Raw genomic sequence first — 18,874 nt, 5'->3', positions numbered from 1 at the left:
GTATATTCCTACTTTGCCAGAAAGCTTAAGTTTATAATGATGACTGAAAGGGTAAGGGAACAGCTATTCAGGATATGAAAGAACAGTCTGCTGAATGACAAAAACCCTTCACTTTGGTATTCCATAATATCCATCCTATCTAACATAACATTCTTCCCTCCTTCTTTCTCCCCCAATTTGTGTGTGTGTGTGTGTGTGTGTGTGTGTGTGTGTGTGTTGGAGGGGGGGGAGTGTTCTTTTATAGCCAGGCCAGACACAGCTTGTAATCCTCCTGCTTCCGTCTTCTAAGTGGTAGAATTACAAGTGTGCACTAACATGCCCAGCTCTAGCATGCCCTATTGTTGAAATAGTAACTAAAAATTCTTTCTTAGCTCCCTTTACACAACTGTATCCAAATTCTCAGATTTTAGAGCTAACAACCATCACCTGCATTTAGTTCATAGTAATTCCAAGTCTCAAGCATTTTCTCAGGGGAAAAAAAATAAGGTACTCGAGGGAGCCAGATTCTTGTTATGAATTCCTTGGGCAAGAGGGATCACACCTTCTTAGAGAAGATGGGGGACCCAGCACCACAAGTGAGGTAACATTTTTAACATGATCAGAATTTCAAACACCAGGACCAGCACCCTACGCCCCCTTTCTCCATCAATATCCACACATCATCAAAGTCAAAGATTATAGTTCGGTAAGACAAACACACAGACGCCTGCAGAGAAAGGAGGTGAAATTCAGTTTCCCCTCATATCCTGGCTTTTTTGCATGAGGATGAATGAGTTCATTTCCCTGAAGAACTTGATGGAACCCTGGAGCTGCCCAATTTAGCCACAACAGGTGCCAATGTAGGCATCACCTTGTTCTCCCGTCCTCCCTGGTCATTACTCCCTGTTAAGTTCACTTTGCGTCCGACTTTGGCAGCTATGGGTGCCAAGGAAGGCATCACCTTGAGACTCTGACCATCTGCGTCACTAGGAGGATTAGCCACTTTTAAACCCAAAGGGGCCAACTTTGGCATAGGCCTCCACAAAGTATCTGTGTTGCTGTTCTCTGGGCCAGTCTTCATGTGTAGGATGGGAGGTGAGGATACACTTTCAGGCTCTGCAGGGAGACCCGAAGTACTCTTCCCTCTATCACCAGATTTCCTATGGGGAACCAGAGAATCCTTTATCTCAGAGTCGATAACAATCTTAAGGACATCTGGCTCAGAAGCTGTGTCCCCAAGTTGTTTTTCATTCTCAGAAAAGTCATCATCTTCCAAGTGCAAGAGGAGGGGGCTGACTGATTCACTCTCCTCTTGGACATCAGGCAACTCTTTCAAACCTGTTCCCAAGTGTCCAGCCTGGAAAGCTGATCTATTCCCAGGAGCAAGTTTACTGATAAAAGCTCGATGAGCATCCTCTGGGAATTCTGTATCCATTGGGCCAGGCAGTTCCGCCAGGCCGGAGTCATCGTTCAGTTGCTGATTGAGAAAGGCGATCTCATTAAGCAGTGAAGTCAGGGTCTCATCAGTGTCATCCTCATCCTCCGTGGCAGTCAGCAGCTCACTGGGATCAAGGGCTGCATCCTCAATAGCTGACGCCACCTTCCTCAGTTCCATCTCTATGCTTGAGTCCTTGAGATCCTTCATCTTTAATTTATGAAACTGCGATTCCTTTGACTTCAATCTCTCCCCTCTCAACTCACACTCTTTCCATTTATACCGATGTCCTCTCACATCACCAGAAATCTTTTTAGGTACAAACTCCTGTGCTGCCTGCATATTGGAAACATCGACTACATGTGGAAACCCAGAATCTTTATTTGCCAAAAACACTTGTGTTGCGCCCCGTGCCATTTTGCCATCTCTATGGTTTCCTCTGGAAGAGATCCTATCTGTATCTTTTAAGGAGCTAGCTTCATTCCCAACAATGTCTCTCAGGTGGTCAAGTGGCTTGCCATCAGGAACTTCATGAGGATATTTGCTGCCACCCACACCTACCAAATCGTCCTCTGCAGCCAATGATGTCACATTAACAATTCGTGGCATCATAAATAAGTCATCATTCTCTGAAAATTAAAAATTAAAGACAGAATTCATTAGATTTACAGTAGTGAGAATTTCTTATCTCCCCCTCTCTTTCCCAAGTCATTCTATCTGAATTCACCAGTCCACTTCTATCAGAAAGATGGATGAAATAGCAAGTCAAGTAAAATCTAGCCAAGACACTTGAGATATTTCATTATTAGTAATACTTCCATTTAATTATTTTTTAGAAATCTCCACAGGATAATTCTTTTCTTTTTCTGGATTGGGAGAGCAGTGGTAGAGACAGAATCCAAGGCTTTGCCTATACTAGGCAAGTATTCTATCGCTGAGCTACATTCCCAGCCCTAGATTCAGACAGAGTTGGGATCTTCCTATGTAGTCCAGGGCTGGCCTCCAACTCACAAAGTCCTGCCCTAGTTTCCTAAGTGCTGGAATTATGGGCACAGGCCACCACCAAAAGTCCAGCCTGCCAAGCTAATTCTTGTCCTGAGGTAGAAATACATCTTGATTGTGTTCACCCAATTAACTGCTAATTAGAAGGGAAAATGGAAGTCAAGGATCAGCATAGCGAGGGGAAAGGGAGTACTCCAGAGTAGACCTGGCAGCAGAGACAAGGAACTGTTGCTGTACTGGCAACAAAACAACTACAATTCTAAGAGTGATGAGTATACACTTCCTTAACAGAGGTTTGGATGCCTGGAACCCAAACTACCAAAATCATACTTTAGTCTTTGCTGAGAAAAGGAGTGTTGCTCAAACAATACATTGGATTGGTACCATGGGAGTACACCCCTTCTAAGTACAACACAAAACAATGAATGATCAATATCAAGAACATAAATATTGACCCTTCCATATCATCACTTCATTTTGACATCATTTTAATTCTTCTCCTGCTTAGAAATTTCACTAGAGTTCACATAACAGTTTCTAATCCAGGTAAAACCACCCATTAAGCTAGGAGGGCCATTTCTTACCAAGGCAATGCCAACAGATCAGCTCTGGATTACTACGGAACAGATCCAAAGGCTTCCTGTCACTGAGATACCACGACCTTTTTTCCTAACAATAGAGGATACCACCACACACCTGACTGAGCCATAGTACTACTTGCAACTTGAGGCTTCAGATCAGCATCTAAGAGAGCAGGAGAGACAGCTACCACTGGTCCTGAGAATAGGGGGCCTTTGAGGGTAAGTAACTGGCCTTGTGGAGTCATCACCAGGTTTGCAGAGGAGTGTGGAGTATTAGAAGGCAATGCATTTTCTGCAAAGAAAATGAAAAATTAGTAAAACAAACTTCCAATTAATGTTAGTGTACTCAAGAGAGGCAGTCATAAACCCTGACTTGAGAGGTACAAAGTAAGCTTAGATGAAAGCATACACAAGTCTATTCACAGGCTTCTTGTCCTATACACTCCTATAAAAGTCATTTAAGTTTCTAGGCCATAGTGTCTTTCCATTCAATTCTTTTCTTAAAATACTATTATTTTACTCCGTAATGTTAAAACTAGTTCTTATTTTAGAATCTACTTGGATCAATAAGTCAGATTTTTCTGGTCCATACACTGAGCTATTTTAAGAGTCAACAAGAACACTCTGGAGCTGGGTGGTGGTGGCGCACACCTTTAATCCCAGTATTCGGGAGGCAGAGCCAGGTAAGATCTCTGTGAGTCCAAGGCCAGTCTGGTCTACAGAGCAAGACCCAAGACAGGCACCAAAGAAACCCTGTCTTGGGGCGGGTGGCAGTGGCAGCGGTGTAATCATGAGATGGATGTGTTTCATTTCACAGAATTTGGAAGATTTAAAGTTTATACACCATACCATTGACACCTATTCAGGATTTCAATGGGCAACTCCTATGAGTTCTGAAAAGGCTGATTCTGTGATTACATACCTATTAGAAGTTATGGCCATCATGGGAATACTTGTACAAATTAAGACTGACAATGCCCCATATTGGGCGCCATTTATTATGATCAATTTACATGAGTCTATTAAATGGGTAACAGAATTTATTAAGATATACATTGAGGAAATACACTCACGATTACAAAACTGAGTAGACAGCAGAAGTTGTCCTCTGATCTGACTGGGAGTGAATCCACCTCAAAGGGAGGAGCAGGGAGATGGGTCATGTGACCCCTCTCCAACTCCTTATAAGAGGTCATGACAACAGCAGGAAGCACCACCTCCTTTGGGCCTTATAGCACAAGGTCATGGGTGGAGCAAATACCACTATAACACTCTTTCTCTAAGACACCAGCAAGTAACAATGAACCAGTGTAGCCACTTCCAAAATCAATGATAAAAAAGAAATTAAAGCCAGTTTCCTTTGTTCTTTAATAGAAACAATGAAAAATGGACTAGTTCAAAGAAATTAAAGTATTCCTTTTTAAAAGAAACAATAGTCTCACTATGTTACCTAGGCTCACCTAAATTCTGAGCCTTAAGCAATCTGTCTGTACTAGCCTCCCAAGTAGCTGAGACTATAGAAACATATCCCCATGTCCAATTTAACTTTAAAAAAAAAAACCAAAACCTTTTAAAAGTTCCAATTTATTTCTTAACCAATAATACATACAAGAAAATCAAGAGTTCACATACAAAAGCAATCAAGCACTTACTAGAAACATGTATTGTAGACTGCTAGCACAACTAGGATTCACACATTAGAATACTAATGTCTTAGGACTTATCTGTATGTGTAAAACCAAAAATTGAAATTTACATCTTAAAAGTTCTATTTTTATTTTTCTTTTCTTGTTTTTGTTTTGTTTTGTTTTTGAGACAGGATTTCTGTATAGCCCTGGCTGTCCTGGAACTCACTCTATAGACCAGGCTGGTCTCAAACTCACAGAGATCTGCCTGCCTCTGCCTCCTGAGTGCTGGGATTAAAGGCGTGCACCACCACCACCACCACCACCCAGCTATAGTTCTTTTTCTAAAACTCATCCCTAATTCATTTAATGAGAACTATAGGCAAGAAAAGACGTTCAGTCCACTAAAATAAATTGATGTATACCTATATTAAGGAAAGCAAAGGACGTCCCTCCTACCTGTAGCCTGGTCTCTTTTTCTGGAAAGAATCAAAGGTTTCCCTCTCCTGTTATTTAAGAACATTTGTCCAAGATCTACAGATGATGTAGACGATCCCTCCAGCTGTTTGCTAATTCTGGGAGAGACACCAAACTCATCTGATCCCATCTTCTTTTTTCTTTTTTGTGCCTCTAGTGCTTGTTGTTTTGCATAAATATACTCTAGCTTCTTCAGGACCACTTCTTCTGTCTTACCTACAGGTTGATAGGGAATAAAGTTACCACTGTCTGTATGACCCCACATAATAATGAGAAATAGCTGAAATCTAGTTGATTTAATTATATTCCCCAAAATTATGGAAAGCAAGAGTGATTACAATTCAGAAGATATAACCCACTCAGTCAGAGGTAACTCTGCTATAAATCTGAGATGCCAATCCTTAATCTAAACAGACTCTGAAAGACCCAGTGAGCACTTCCCCTTGCTAAAAATTTATTGTGCTCTTTCCCACATTTACACAGCTTACCTGAAAGAGATGATACCTTCCGTATCAAAACATTTCGTTTTCGACTCAGGAGATTTTTCTGTCCTATCAATTTATCTGCCTGGTCTGTTAGTCCTTGAATTTCACTGAATGCCTAAAATAGAAACAGTAATGTCAATAGACTACTAACTCCTAAAAGTACAGAAGGCCTACATAATTTCTTTAATAAAAATATTTTAAGCTAGTATTTTGGAGAACATTATAAACAACTATTGATGTTTCAGAAATTGGTTAATGGACCGAGCCACTGACTGTGGTGCTGGAAATAGAAACTTAGGGCCTTGTGCATGCTAGGCCAGTGTTCTACCTCAAGCTCTATCACCAACCCAGAACTTTTTGTTAAATTGTTTTCTAGCCTGTATTTTTAGGGAATGTAGATAATGATTATTCCTAAAGATCATCACTGAGTGGTTTCAACTACTGCAAGCAGATATAAAACATTCATGTGGTGCTTATATTTTAACTCAATTTTAAAATAATGTTTATAAAATCTGTTTCATTTCAATAGAATATGAATGCTAGATGTATACTTCTCCAACTTCTACTTAAAAGCAATGAAACAATATTATCTTAGATGGTCTATGCATAGAGCTAAAACTTCTGCTAACTTGAGTATTTCATTTTTTTTTTTTAAAGACTGTCAACTATTAAGAAGTGTGTTAAGGGTTATGGATATAGTTAGTTGGTGGTAAAGGACTTGCCTCACATGCATGAAACCTCGTGTTCAATTCCTACCCAAAAAAATGACGTGTGCTAATATTCTTCTACTATGCATTTTACACTATGATACTGTTCTAAATGATATAGGGACTAATCTAAAGAGTCCAGCACACAAGGCCGGGCGGTGGTGGCGCACGCCTTTAATCCCAGCACTCGGGAGGCAGAGCTAGGCGGATCTCTGTGAGTTCGAGGCCAGCCTGGACTACCAAGTGAGTCCCAGGAAAGGCGCAAAGCTACACAGAGAAACCCTGTCTCGAAAAACCAAAAAAAAAAAAAAGAGTCCAGCACACAGACTCAGAGTTTCTGACCTGACAGTGCTATCTATCTTCTTTTTTTTGACATGCTCTCTAACAGGCCTGGAGCTCACCAAGCAGGCTAAGCTGGCTGGCCAGTGAGCCCATGGAATCTGTCTATTTCTACCTACCCAAAGCAGACATTAAAAGCACATGCCACCACATTTAGTTTTTTGGTTTGGGGTTTTGTTTTTTTTTCTATTTTTTTGTCCATGTGTATCTGTCACATGTGTGGGTGTGCTGTAAGAGGACAGAGTGTGTTCGATTCCCTTTGAGCTACAGGTGGTTGAGAGATGCCCAACAAGGATGCTGAGAATTGAACTGGGGTCCTCTAGTAGAACATCAAGTGCCTTTAACCACTGAGCCATCTTTCCGTCCCCACCCAGCTTTTTTCTTCTATAATGTAGATTCTGGAGTTAGGGAACTCAGGCCTTCATGCTCGCAAGGTAAGCACTTTGTTGACTGAGCCATCCCTCTCAGCCCTTAGCTTCTGACTTTAAGAACTTCAAACACTTGGGGCTAGGGAGATGGCTCACTGGGTAACAACAGCAGCACTTACCTTATAAGCACGAGGACCTGAGTTTGAATCCTCAGCACTCCTGTAAAGCTAAGTATGGCTACACAAACCTGTACCTCTAGCATCGAGATGAGGAGACAGGCAGATCCCAAAAGCTCATTGGCCACCCAGCCTAGCCATAAAGGCAAGCTGACAGTTCTATGACAGACCCTGTCTCAAAGTAATAAGAAAGAAAGTGATACATGCTCATGGGAACACGTACCCACAGACCCATGTTCTTACACACCACACACCCACACACAAATCTTCTCTGCTTTCCAGGCTTCAAACACAAAAGAAATTAACATTCAATGTAAAGTTATTCTGACTTAACATAATTTTTCCCCCATAAAGAAGTTATTGCCAATTTACTAGTCCTGTTTTTGACACAGCCTCACTCTGTAGCTCAGGTTGACCTTGAACTCATGGCAATCTTCCTGTCCAGCCTCTCAAGTGCTGGCATACCAGGTATGAGGCACCATTACTAACCACTAACTTCACTGAACTGTTAAGACAAGTAACTCTGTTTCCATCTCCCTCATGACAATGGATCTCCTTTCTCATCTGCAAGAGTCTCTTAGTTGAGCCTCTGCTTACATATGAACTTATGTTTATATATCCACAGAATACTTACCCGAGTAAGAATGAGACTTTTGGAAACTTTGGAAGAATGAAGTAAACCCAATGTAGTCTTCAATTTTTCAAAGAGATCCCTCATTTCACCACGCCGCCGCCGCTCATTGGCAGTATGTGTCCGGCGGTAATATGCAAAGGCTTCTGTTTCTTTCTGTGGTTTATCACTCCAGCAATCATCTTTCAGTTTTGGAGAAATTAATGGAAGCTGTCCAAAAAGATTGTTTCCTCAGCATCTTTCACATGTACTTGCCCTCTTCCGCCATCCCAAATGATACTGTTCTATCTCAGATACACTTTCTTTCTGGATTGTTATAATGGCCTCTCAACTGCTCATCTTACCAATCTATCTTTCCTCCAAATCTCATTTCAACAACATCAATAGTATGAATTCTAATATATATTAACACAATCATATTACTTCTCAGCTCAAGTTTTGGTGATTCTCAAATGAGAAGGAAGCATCTGGAGGCTAGGAAGGAAAGGTTTAGAAAAGCTTATTTATATAATTTATCATCATTAAAATTAGTTTTCAGAACATAACAAAGAAAATCACAATTTTGATTGATAGAAAAGTAATTATATATATCCCCCCCCACCGCCCCACCCCTGAGACAGGGTTTCTCTGTGTAATAGCCTTGGCTGTCTTGCAACTCACTTTGTAGACCAGGGTATCTCAAACTCACAGACATCAGCCTGCCTCTGTCTCCCAAGTGCTGGGATAGATAAAAGGCATGCACCACCACTGCCCAGCAAAAACAAAACAAAACAAAACAAAAAACAACTTTAGAGAGATTAAAGAAATGGCTCTGTGGGCACAGAGCTTCCTATGTAAGCATGAGGACCCGAGCTGAGATCTTCAGCATCAATATAAAAACTGGGCAAGAGAGTGTACCTTTGTAGCCCCAGCATTGGACAAGTGGAGACAGGCAGATTGGGGGGGGGGGGGGCCTAAAAGTCAGTTAGCCAGCCTAGCTCCAACAGTGAATTCCAGGTTTAATGAGAGAGACCTTATCTCAAAAAATAAGGTGGAGACACAGAAGACGATATCCACATCTGTCCTCCACATGTGGCAAGCACAAACCTCCTCCACCCCCACCCCCATACACAAAAGGACTTTCACAATTTGGGAAAGGATCAATTGCCATTCTCTTCTCTCTCCCACCCCCACCCCACCCACCCCCACGACAGGGTTTCTCTGTGTAGCCCTGGCTATCCTGGATCTCGCTCTGTAGACCACACTGGCCTTTAACTCACAAAGATCAGCCTGCCTCTGCCTCCTGAGTACTGAGATTAAAGGTGTGCACTGCCACTGCCTGGCTGCTGCCATTCTCTTCTAAATAAACTTTCTCACTAGTACTTTCTTTAAAAAAGAAAACAAAGCCGGCGGTGGTGGCGCACACCTTTAATCCCAGCACTCGGGAGGCAGAGCCAGGCGGATCTCTGTGAGTTCGAGGCCAGCCTGGGCTACCAAGTGAGTCCCAGGAAAGGCGCAAAGTTACACAGAGAAACCCTGTCTCAAAAAACCAAAAGAAAACAAAATTACACTTATTTGTGGTAGTGAGGGCAAGCATATGACATACTGCACATGTGGAAATCAGAAGACAACTTTCAGGAGTCAGTTCTCTCCTTCCAACACGTAGATCCTATGGCTAAACTCAGGTCATCAGGCTTGGGGCTGAGCCATCTCACCAGCTCCTTTAGCCATTTCTAACTGTGAGACTTCCTTGCCTAAACTGCTTAGGCTTTGATCTGACTTGGACTCCTCATCCCTGTCCCTCCCAATCAATGCTACCACTGTGTATTTTTTCAGAGAGGTCTTTCTTGACTCTCAGCATACCTTAAAGTCTCATTTGTCTTATTTATTTTACTTCAATTTAAAATTTACTCATTAATTTATTTATCTATTTATTTTTTGGTTTTTCGAGACAGGGTTTCTCTGTGTAGCTCTGGCTGTCCTGGAACTCGCTCTGTAGACCAGGTTGACCTTGAAGTCAGAAATCTGTTTGCCTTTGCCTCTTGAGTACTGGAATTAGAGGCATGCACCACCACTGCCTGGCTTAAATTTATTTATTTTTTTTTAAGATTTATTTTTTAATTATGCACACACATGTGTGTGTCTTTATGTGGGCTTGTGAACCTGAGTACAGGTGCCAGCAGAGGCCAGAATCATCAGATCCCCACTGAGCTCAAGTTACAACTGGTTGTAAGCCTGACAAGGGTGCTAGGACCCAAACTTGGGTCCTCTGGAAAACCCAGTACATGCTATTAACCGCTGAGCCAACTCTCCAGCCCTAAAATGTATTTTTTAAAAAAGAAGTTACTGACAATATATAGAGTTGTAAACACATGCCAAGCTTATAATAAATTGGAAATACGTCCTTCACCTCTAGCAGGAATGACAATGTGTTACATGTTTGTGTGGCTTCTTTCAATTCTTAAGTAATAATATAAGCTGATTTTTGCTGTTGCCAATGATCTCAACTGATTTCTTCCTATGCCTAAAAGGATTTTGTTCACATTACTCTTGTGTATCTCAGCACTCTATCTAAATACAGTTTCTAACTCTAGCTTTTCTACTGATCCTTGAGCAACATGAATATAACATTGCTTTATAAAATGATTATCAATGTCTGTTTCTTGCTATTCTTCCTTTTTGCACATTTTTTAAGAATTGATATTAAACCAGGCATGGTGGCACACTCCTTTAATCCCAGCACTCAGGAGGCAGAGGAGGCAGATCTCTATGAGTTCAAGACCAGGGTCTACAAAGTAAGTTCCAGGACAGCTAGAGATACACAGAGAAGCCCTGCCTGGGGCGGAAGAAGATGGATTTTGATATTAAATATACATATTTTACTCTTGGGTTATAAATGTCTTAGTTTTAAAAATTATTATTAAATTATTTTACTTTATATGTATGGGTATTTTGCTTTCAGATAAACAGATCTACTTTCATAAACTATATCTATTTTTTTATTTAACATCCTCCAAATTTATTCTATCCTCTGAGAGGAGTAGAATTAAGAAAGGAGAGGAGCAGGTAGTATAATTCTGTAAAGATGGGAAAGTTAATTTTAATAAATTAAAATAGTCCTTAAAAAAAATCAACTAATAGATCTTATGTTTCAATCATAAAACAAATGTTACTGATTTTATTAAAAAATTATATTAAATACATTTGAAATACCTTTCGAATCTTTTCAGAAGCTTTTTCATCTGCAGAGATTTGGCTATGAAACCTAGATAAAGAAAGTAATTTTAATGTTTTACTGAAATCCAATACATCAATCTCTTTCACACCTGTTATGAAACTATATCACTTCAAATTTCCTAAATTACAACCATTTCTTTTCTCCTAGGTATACTATATGGCAACAATTTATTCAACAGTTCATTTTATCTCTAGTGTCCAAATAGTCACTAAAATTATGAATTACTGTTTTTCATCCACTTATTGGTTTGTTTGTTTATTTATTGGCAGGATCTCATTGTCAACTCCTGACTGTTCTGAACTTGCTATGTGGATCAAGCTGGCCTCAAACTCAGAGAGATCTGTTTCTGTCTTTAAATTTAATTTCTGTTCTTTTATAGTTTGTGTTCTTTATATAGTGGTTATTCTTGGCTCTTTATTATCCCAACCTAATAACATGGCATAGCTACTTACTGAATTCTTCAATGTCTTTCAACATAATTTTCTTCAAGCCTTACATAGCTTGTTACTATCTTATAGAAATACATACATGGTTGCAATCATTTCAAAAACATCACTATGTAGCCCTGCTGGCCTGGAACTAGCAATGATCCTCTTTCTAGTACTGGGATTACAGGTATGAGCCACCAGGGCAGCCCAAACCCATGCTGAGACGTAAGAATTTTCATGCACATCAAAATTCACTTCATGAATCACAGTGTAAGAATAGTATATGCACTGTCCGTGGTTTCTTTTTAAATATTTATAGCCTATGGGGCTATATTAATCACAGAAAGCTTTTATTCCTGTCACTGTTGAAAATGGTTAAAAAAATAGTTATTTTTAAGATTACATTATTCTTTTTCGTTTTTAGTAATGTGTTTAAAATGCAGACCTTTCCTATCTAGGTGTCTGAAATACTATTGAACTCAGTAAATATAATTAAGTTTTAAGGGATTTAAACTCTTTCACCTTAATCAACAGGTAACTGAAGGAACCTGTAAACAGCTCTGGAATGAAGATAGTCACTTAGGAGACTGTCTTAGGAAACAAGACAAGAGAAGCTGCATCTTCCTTCCTGTCTCTCTTACATGCCAATCCCTAATCCCTACAGAGCTTCCTAACACAGGAATCGATAACACACCGCAGCAAGATCCTGTGCCTTTTATCAGTGGAATAGGTAGGAAGAATTTCATACCTGTATCTCACTTGTTCAGCTAGTACAGTAACTAAATTTGTAATTTTAATGCTTTATTAGTAAAATATAAAAGAACTAACTTTTGCTGAGTAATCAACTCATACTAGCATTATGAAAAATGTGCATGCTATTTCATCTTATACTATAAATGGAGGGCATATTGGTTCAAAGAAATTATAAACTTGTCCAGGTTAGATACCTATATACTATCAAAACTAGTATTTCATTTTTTTTACTTATTATTTTAAACAGGGTCTCACTGTATAGCTCTGGTTGATCTAGAACTCTCTATACAGACCAGTCTAGCCTCAAACTCAAGAGATTGCCTGTCTCTACCTCTGTCTCACAGGTACTACAGTCAAAACTAGTATTTTAACACAAGTGTACCAGTCTCTAAAAGTATGTTACTCACATTTATATGCTACCTGCTGGCAAAGGCCAAGGCAAGTAAATGACTTCCTTATTTCAACGTCTCATCTAAACTACCCAGGAGAAAAGAGAAACAAAAACCAAACCAACAAACTCTAAGGGAATAATGGAAGTGGGTCTGGTGCCTGAGGTTTTAAATGAAGTGTTCAGTTTTGTTTCTGGTTCCAAACAATAATCCAAAGGTAAATATGACTTACGGCTGTTTGAAGGACTGTGTGTGAGTCACTGTGGTCTTCTTGTAGGCAACGTTAATTTCCTCTGAGAGCTCTTCTATAGTCTCAACATCCACCTGCTCATCATCCTCAATATAGTCTACATAGTTATTCTGAAATATATTATTAGAACAGTAAATAATGTATTGGGAGACACACATACCTAAACTTTTCAAATGCATTCTCCCTTATTAAACCAACTAGTTCCAAATAGTTATCTACCATTAGTACTAACAACCCTAAGCTTGTTAATCACAAAAAGAAATGAAGTAAAAAAGATAACACGATTAGAGCTAACATCAACAACTACGTTAAGTAACAGATGTATGTTAAACAGGTTTCATTAACCTTAGGATGGGCAGAGTTTCTAGGAGGCTATATTTGATGCTTTGACATTATTTCTAGAGGATAGCATTCATGTATGATGCATTAAGGCTTTAAATATTTTTTTTTTTTTTTTTGGCTCTTCGAGACGGGGTTTCTCTGTGTAGTTTTGGTGCCTGTCCTGGATCTCGCTTGCTCTGTAGACCAGGCTGGCCTTGCACTCAGAGAGCTGCCTGGTTCTGTCTCCTGAGTGCTGGATTAAAGCTGTGCACCACCAATGCCCAGCTAAATAAAATCTTTTTTTTTTTTTTTTGGTTTTTTCAAGACAGGGTTTCTCTGTGTAGCTTTGCGCCTTTTCCTGGAACTCACTTCGTAGCCCAGGCTGGCCTCGAACTCACAGAGATCCGCCTGGCTCTGCCTCCCGAGTGCTGGGATTAAAGGCGTGCGCCACCACCGCCTGGCTAAATAAAATCTTAGAGACCATACATGGTGAGGCCCTGGGTTTAATACCTAACACTAACCCCTCATCCCCCCAAACCCACAGAATATCCTGTTTTAAGGGGGCTTCCTAACTAATATCTGATCAAATGCCCATAAATCAACACACATTAATGTAAGGCAGACATGGAAATGGGATACAACTCCACAGAATAAGAGCTTTTGAAGAACTTCAGTTTTCAAAAGTAATCCCAAGTGTAGTTCCTTCTATTTCCAGAACAGAGGCAACTGAATAAAACTGAGCACCTATCACAGCAATTCACTGAATTCTTTTACAGAGTTATATGTATGATGCGAGGAAGGCAGATATTTTCAAGTCCATCTTTAAAAGTAGTGCTCACTATGCCAGAAACTAAAAAAGTGCTGTCTTTATATATATTTGCACTACGTTTCAGAGGCATAATTCAAAACAAGGTATCCCAATCACCTTATTAAAATTCTCACATTTATAATTTTGGAAAAATCACCTCCAAATTAAAGGCTCCATAAGGCTAATAGACACTAAATGCAAGCTATCATTATAGTGCCCACTTCAACTTAAGCATAATTTAAGAAATATATGTTAAATTTAGACAACATATAATTACCCCTATGGAACAAAAATGAACAGAATCTAAAGTTACTAATATAGGTTTGATTTATAACACTTGAACTGAAGAGTGTGTGCCTAGTTCATAGATTTATGACACAAGGTGTGCCATGTAGTCCAGGAGAGCCTCAAACCGGCAATCCTCCTGCCTCTACTTCTCCTCACTGACAGGATCATAGGCCTGTACCTCACACTCATCTATCTCATGATTTTAACTGCAGGCTTTATAAATAATATCCAATAATCTCAATAGAAGACAAAGTAGTTATTTCCTCATACCATTATAATACAAGTCTAGTAGTAAGTGTAAAGAAAATCTGGACATGGTACATGCATGTAAATATGATACAGAGTTTATATTTTAGAGATCATTTATAGTGGTTGTTGTTTGTTTGTTTGTTTGTTTTAAGAAGTCAGCGTAAACTTTTCTGTTAGATTATTAGTACATTCAAGTAAGAGCCCCTGTAAGATTACGGCATTCTAGAAGCTCTGCAAAGTCAGTTCCACTGAGAGCTACAGTTTTACTTATTAGACTGTTTCGTTTTTGTTTGTTCATGTAATGTTTACCCAGAATGACTAAAAAAGGAGACTATAAAAGTACAGCAAGATCTATAAAAGAATCTTGCAAACTCCATATTCTTGGATTTACGTCCTTGAAAAGGATTAGCCTACAGGAAAAGTATAAGGCAAATGCATACATAAATTATCCAATTTTAGAGCTGTATCCTTATTTATAAGTCAAACAATTAAAGTACCAGATATTTTGCAGTTTTTCTCTTGAAAAAAATTGCCCTCTAAATGCAGGTAAGCTCCTTCTTCTCCATATCTAAGGTTCCCCGTTCACTGTTTCTTATTTTATCATCACAGACATGTGACAGAAACTACAGGGATTTAAAAGATGTAAGATATCTTTTAAAATTCAACTTGGTAGGCATTCTATACCATCTATACTCCAAAGGATCAAGCCACCTTTATAACAGTAACAAGCAAGACAGTGTTGCCTTAAACACTACTCATTTAATAATGATCTAAACTTAAGCACCCAAACTAATATATTAGGTATTAGTGATAGTCTAGGAAAAGCTACTATCTCTAATCGTTCAAATCCATGAGGTTTCAGTCACAACAAAAATGGGCTCACCACCTTTTCTACATCAACCTCCTCACTCTGGTAGCCAGTAACAACATCCACAATCTCATCAACAGAATCATCGGTTTTCTCATTCTCATCTTCCTCGTCCTCCTCTTCCAACTCCAAAGCAGTCAAGTCAGCACTGCTTCTCCCACCCTTCGTCTCTTGCTTTGGTTTTATCTGTTCTCTTGGGAGCAGAAAATGATCCTGAAAACGTCTGCTCCCTCTTCTTCCTTTTGTAGCTCTCCTAGGAATAATAGAGAAGGCTGCAGAACTAGAAATGCTACTCCAAGAACTATCCTCAGTTTTTAACATTCCATCATTCTCAGTAGTTCTACTTTTTCCAAGTAAGTCAGAGATGTCTTGTTCAGAATTTTCTTGACATGGCTTTGTTTCTGTAAAGAACTGCATGTCTGCCTCTTTCTTGTATTCTTGTGAAATTCCAATGTACTTCTGAGTTAAGGGGCCCTTCAAACGTTTTCTCCATCTCTCTCCAAGACTGTCCTTCCCCAGAGAGTCTTCACAATCCTTCTTGGCCTCTGCCTGTGAATTAGATTGCTGTTCCTCAACTTGGCTCCCTGGTTCAAAGTTACTTTCTTCCTTAGGGATGAATAGAAACTCATCTGGGTCCTCTGGATTGTCTGATCCTTGCTGTTGTTCCATCTTCACCTCAGCACATTTTTGAGGCCGTACTTTACTGACACGCTGGACCTTTTCAGAAATATTCCTAACCTTTGGAACAGTCTGTTTTTCCTTTGGACTGCTCTGATTCCTGTTCCCAGATTCATCATCACCATCTCTGTCTTCATCTGTGTGAGACCCAGTGCTAAAAGAGTGTTCACAAGGTCTGGCATCTTCTGTAAGGGTTTCTTCATCCAAAAGATCACCCCCATCATCCAATGAATCATTCAAGGTATCTTCTGAGGCAATAATTCCTGAGTTTTGCTTGATTCTATCAGCCTTGGTGTCTACAGCTTCTTCATTTGATGTTAGAGCTTTCTTAGTTTCCTCCTCTCTTTTGATGGAGTTTATTTCATCTTTCTGGTCTGCATTCTGAGATTCCTTTTTTACCTGAAGGGAAGCAACCTGCTGAAGAATGGAGCTAGGAACAGGCTTTTGTCCTGGGAGCTGCAACAAGGCAAAGCTCCCTGACTGCAGGGGGATGAGACTAGCAGTTCCGACAGGCTGCCCTCCAGTGCTGGGTGTTATTTTGCTGTCAGAGGCTGTTTTACTTGCAAAGTTTTGAGGTTCAGGAGGAGAAATCCTCAGGGTCAGTGTACCAGCCTGAGAGACAAAACTAGATCCACCGGAAACCAATGAAGGTGCCTGAGTAATGACATTTACTGTCGGAGAAGACCCAACAGCCTGAATTACAGGACTCACGACAGAGAAGGCAGAGGACGAAGTAGAAGATGATGAAGTCTCAGAAGATTTGGAAGGAGCTGGTAGTCGGATTCCCACCACAGATCCTGGTAAGAAAAAGAAAGAACTTAAATCACCACTGCTCATCTCATCAAGTCTTTCAAGGTATGATTCTCACTTAAGAAACTGAGTAAGAAAAATTCTAGTATACCAAACACATCACATGGTCAAGTGATTCAACAACAAAACCCATCAGAAAGACCTCTAATTTAATACCTGGGTTCCGAAACACCACAGGCTGTAAGCTGGGTTGGGTATTAGAGCCTCGAATCTGATGTAAAGGTAGGAGTTGGACAATCTGCCCATTGGGGTGCCTGAACAGGTTCATTCCACTTGGACTCCTAACAGGCTGTAAGACCATCCGCTGTCCCTGAAGTTGTGGGTTTGGGACTGGTCTAAGTGTAGGAGAACCCTGCTGCACTGGAATCAACAACAATCGAGGTCCAGTACGTTTCACATTGTTAGGAGAGATCTGTGGAGTAGTCACTGGAATTTGAGGGGTATTTTCTGAAAAACAGAAAAATGAGAAGCTACTATCAGAATTTATCTTTCAGAATACATCGGTAAAAATATTGATGATGTTAGATCTAAAAATACTGCAAGTAATGTCTAACTTGAATCATAAAGTTAATGAAATTCTGTCCCTCTATAGTATACTATTTATAGTTAAGAACATAATTTTTTTTTTTTTTTTAATTTTGAGACAGGGTCTCTCTATGTAGTCCTGACTGTCCTGGAACTTGCTAAGAAGAATAGGTTGGCCTCAAGCTCAAAGGACATGCCTCTCTCTGCCCTGAGAGCCAATTTAAGGTGTGTACCACCATACCTGAATCTTCATTATTATTATTATTATTATTATTATTATTATTATTATTATTATCATCATTTTAGAAATCACATTTTCCATGCTACGACGGTGGCACACGCCTTTAATCCCAGCACTCCCAGCTGTGAGGCAGAGCCAGGCGGATCTCTGTGAGTTCGAGGCCAGCCTGATCTACAAAGCGAGATGCAGGACAGGCACCAAAACTACAGAGAAACCCTGTCTCAAAAAACCAAAAGAAATCACATTTCCCAGTGATGATGCACACCTTTAGTCCTGGCACTTGGGAGGCAGAGGTAGGTGGATCTCTGTGAGTTCAAGGCCAGATTGGTCTACAGAGCGAGTTCCAGGACAGCCAGGGGTACATAGAGAAACCCTGTCAAAAAAACAAAAACAAGACATTCCAAGCCATTAACAGTATCAAATAAGATTTAATGTTTAGAAGAGCTGTTCAGAAATACAAGCTGAGAAAAGATAATATTTTAGAGTTCTGGGGTAAAGAAATGGGTATTATGCTAATAAGTACAAACAAAACTGATCTAATATTAGTTCAAATTAGTACACTTATCTGGCATGGCTGATATCTATCTCAAGTTTGCTATTTTATTGTCTGTGAAAATAATACTATGCAGTTTGAACAAAAACATGCACCTGAGAGCTAGAGAGATTGCTCAGAGATTGTTGCTCTAGCAGAATAAGTTCAGTTCCTGGCAAACATATTGGGAAGACCACAAACTGACTGTAACTCCAACTCCAAGGAATCAAAAGCCTCTCCTAGCTTCTAATGATACAAGCATAAAGGTATACACATATCTTTTTTAAACATGCATGTAGATGGCTCATGTTAAGAGCACTGGCTGCTCTCCTAGAGAACCCAGGTTCTCACAACTATCTCTATCTCCAGTCCCAGGGGAATCCAACATCCTCTTCTGGACTCCATGGGCATTGCATGCATGTGGTGCAGACACACACAGGCAAAACACCCATACACACAAAATAATTTTTTAAAATGCACCTAGTTGGGCATGGTAACACACATATTTGATTCCACCACTTGGGAGGCTAAGTTCCAGACCCGCCAGGGATACACAGTAAGACTCTGTTCTACAGGGGGTGCCGGGTGGGGTGTGTGGTAATATTCTGATCCTGCCCTTTGGTGCCTATCCCCTATGCCCTGATGTAAAAGCCTATTCTTAAGGGAAAATGCTGCCCCTTCCTTCTCTCCCATGAGGTATGCACCTCTCGAA

The 18,874-nt window shown here is 39.9% G+C and overlaps 1 protein-coding gene across 4 annotated transcripts in view; it reads right to left on the bottom strand.

Moving 5' to 3' along the window:
• Window positions 1-229: 229 nt before the first annotated feature.
• Window positions 230-18,874, bottom strand: part of Mga (MAX dimerization protein MGA) — an 81,938-nt gene continuing 63,293 nt past the window's right edge. For all 4 annotated transcript variants that reach the window (XM_059261176.1, XM_059261177.1, XM_059261175.1 and 1 more), the window contains exons 16-24: window positions 17,021-17,311; window positions 15,395-16,851; window positions 12,825-12,952; window positions 10,998-11,049; window positions 7,809-8,015; window positions 5,588-5,699; window positions 5,082-5,315; window positions 3,113-3,289; window positions 230-2,043 (exon numbers count right to left, since the gene is read on the bottom strand). In XM_059261176.1, coding sequence (XP_059117159.1) covers window positions 776-2,043; window positions 3,113-3,289; window positions 5,082-5,315; window positions 5,588-5,699; window positions 7,809-8,015; window positions 10,998-11,049; window positions 12,825-12,952; window positions 15,395-16,851; window positions 17,021-17,311 — 3,926 coding nt within the window. In that variant the 3' untranslated portion in view covers window positions 230-775. The remainder of the gene's footprint in view (window positions 2,044-3,112; window positions 3,290-5,081; window positions 5,316-5,587; window positions 5,700-7,808; window positions 8,016-10,997; window positions 11,050-12,824; window positions 12,953-15,394; window positions 16,852-17,020; window positions 17,312-18,874) is intronic.

The sequence above is a fragment of the Peromyscus eremicus genome, chromosome 4 (genome assembly GCF_949786415.1).
Source record: "Peromyscus eremicus chromosome 4, PerEre_H2_v1, whole genome shotgun sequence".
NCBI classification, from domain to species: Eukaryota; Metazoa; Chordata; class Mammalia; order Rodentia; family Cricetidae; genus Peromyscus; species Peromyscus eremicus.
Note: the sequence above shows the minus strand (reverse complement) of the source record. Positions and strands in the feature narration are given on the sequence as shown.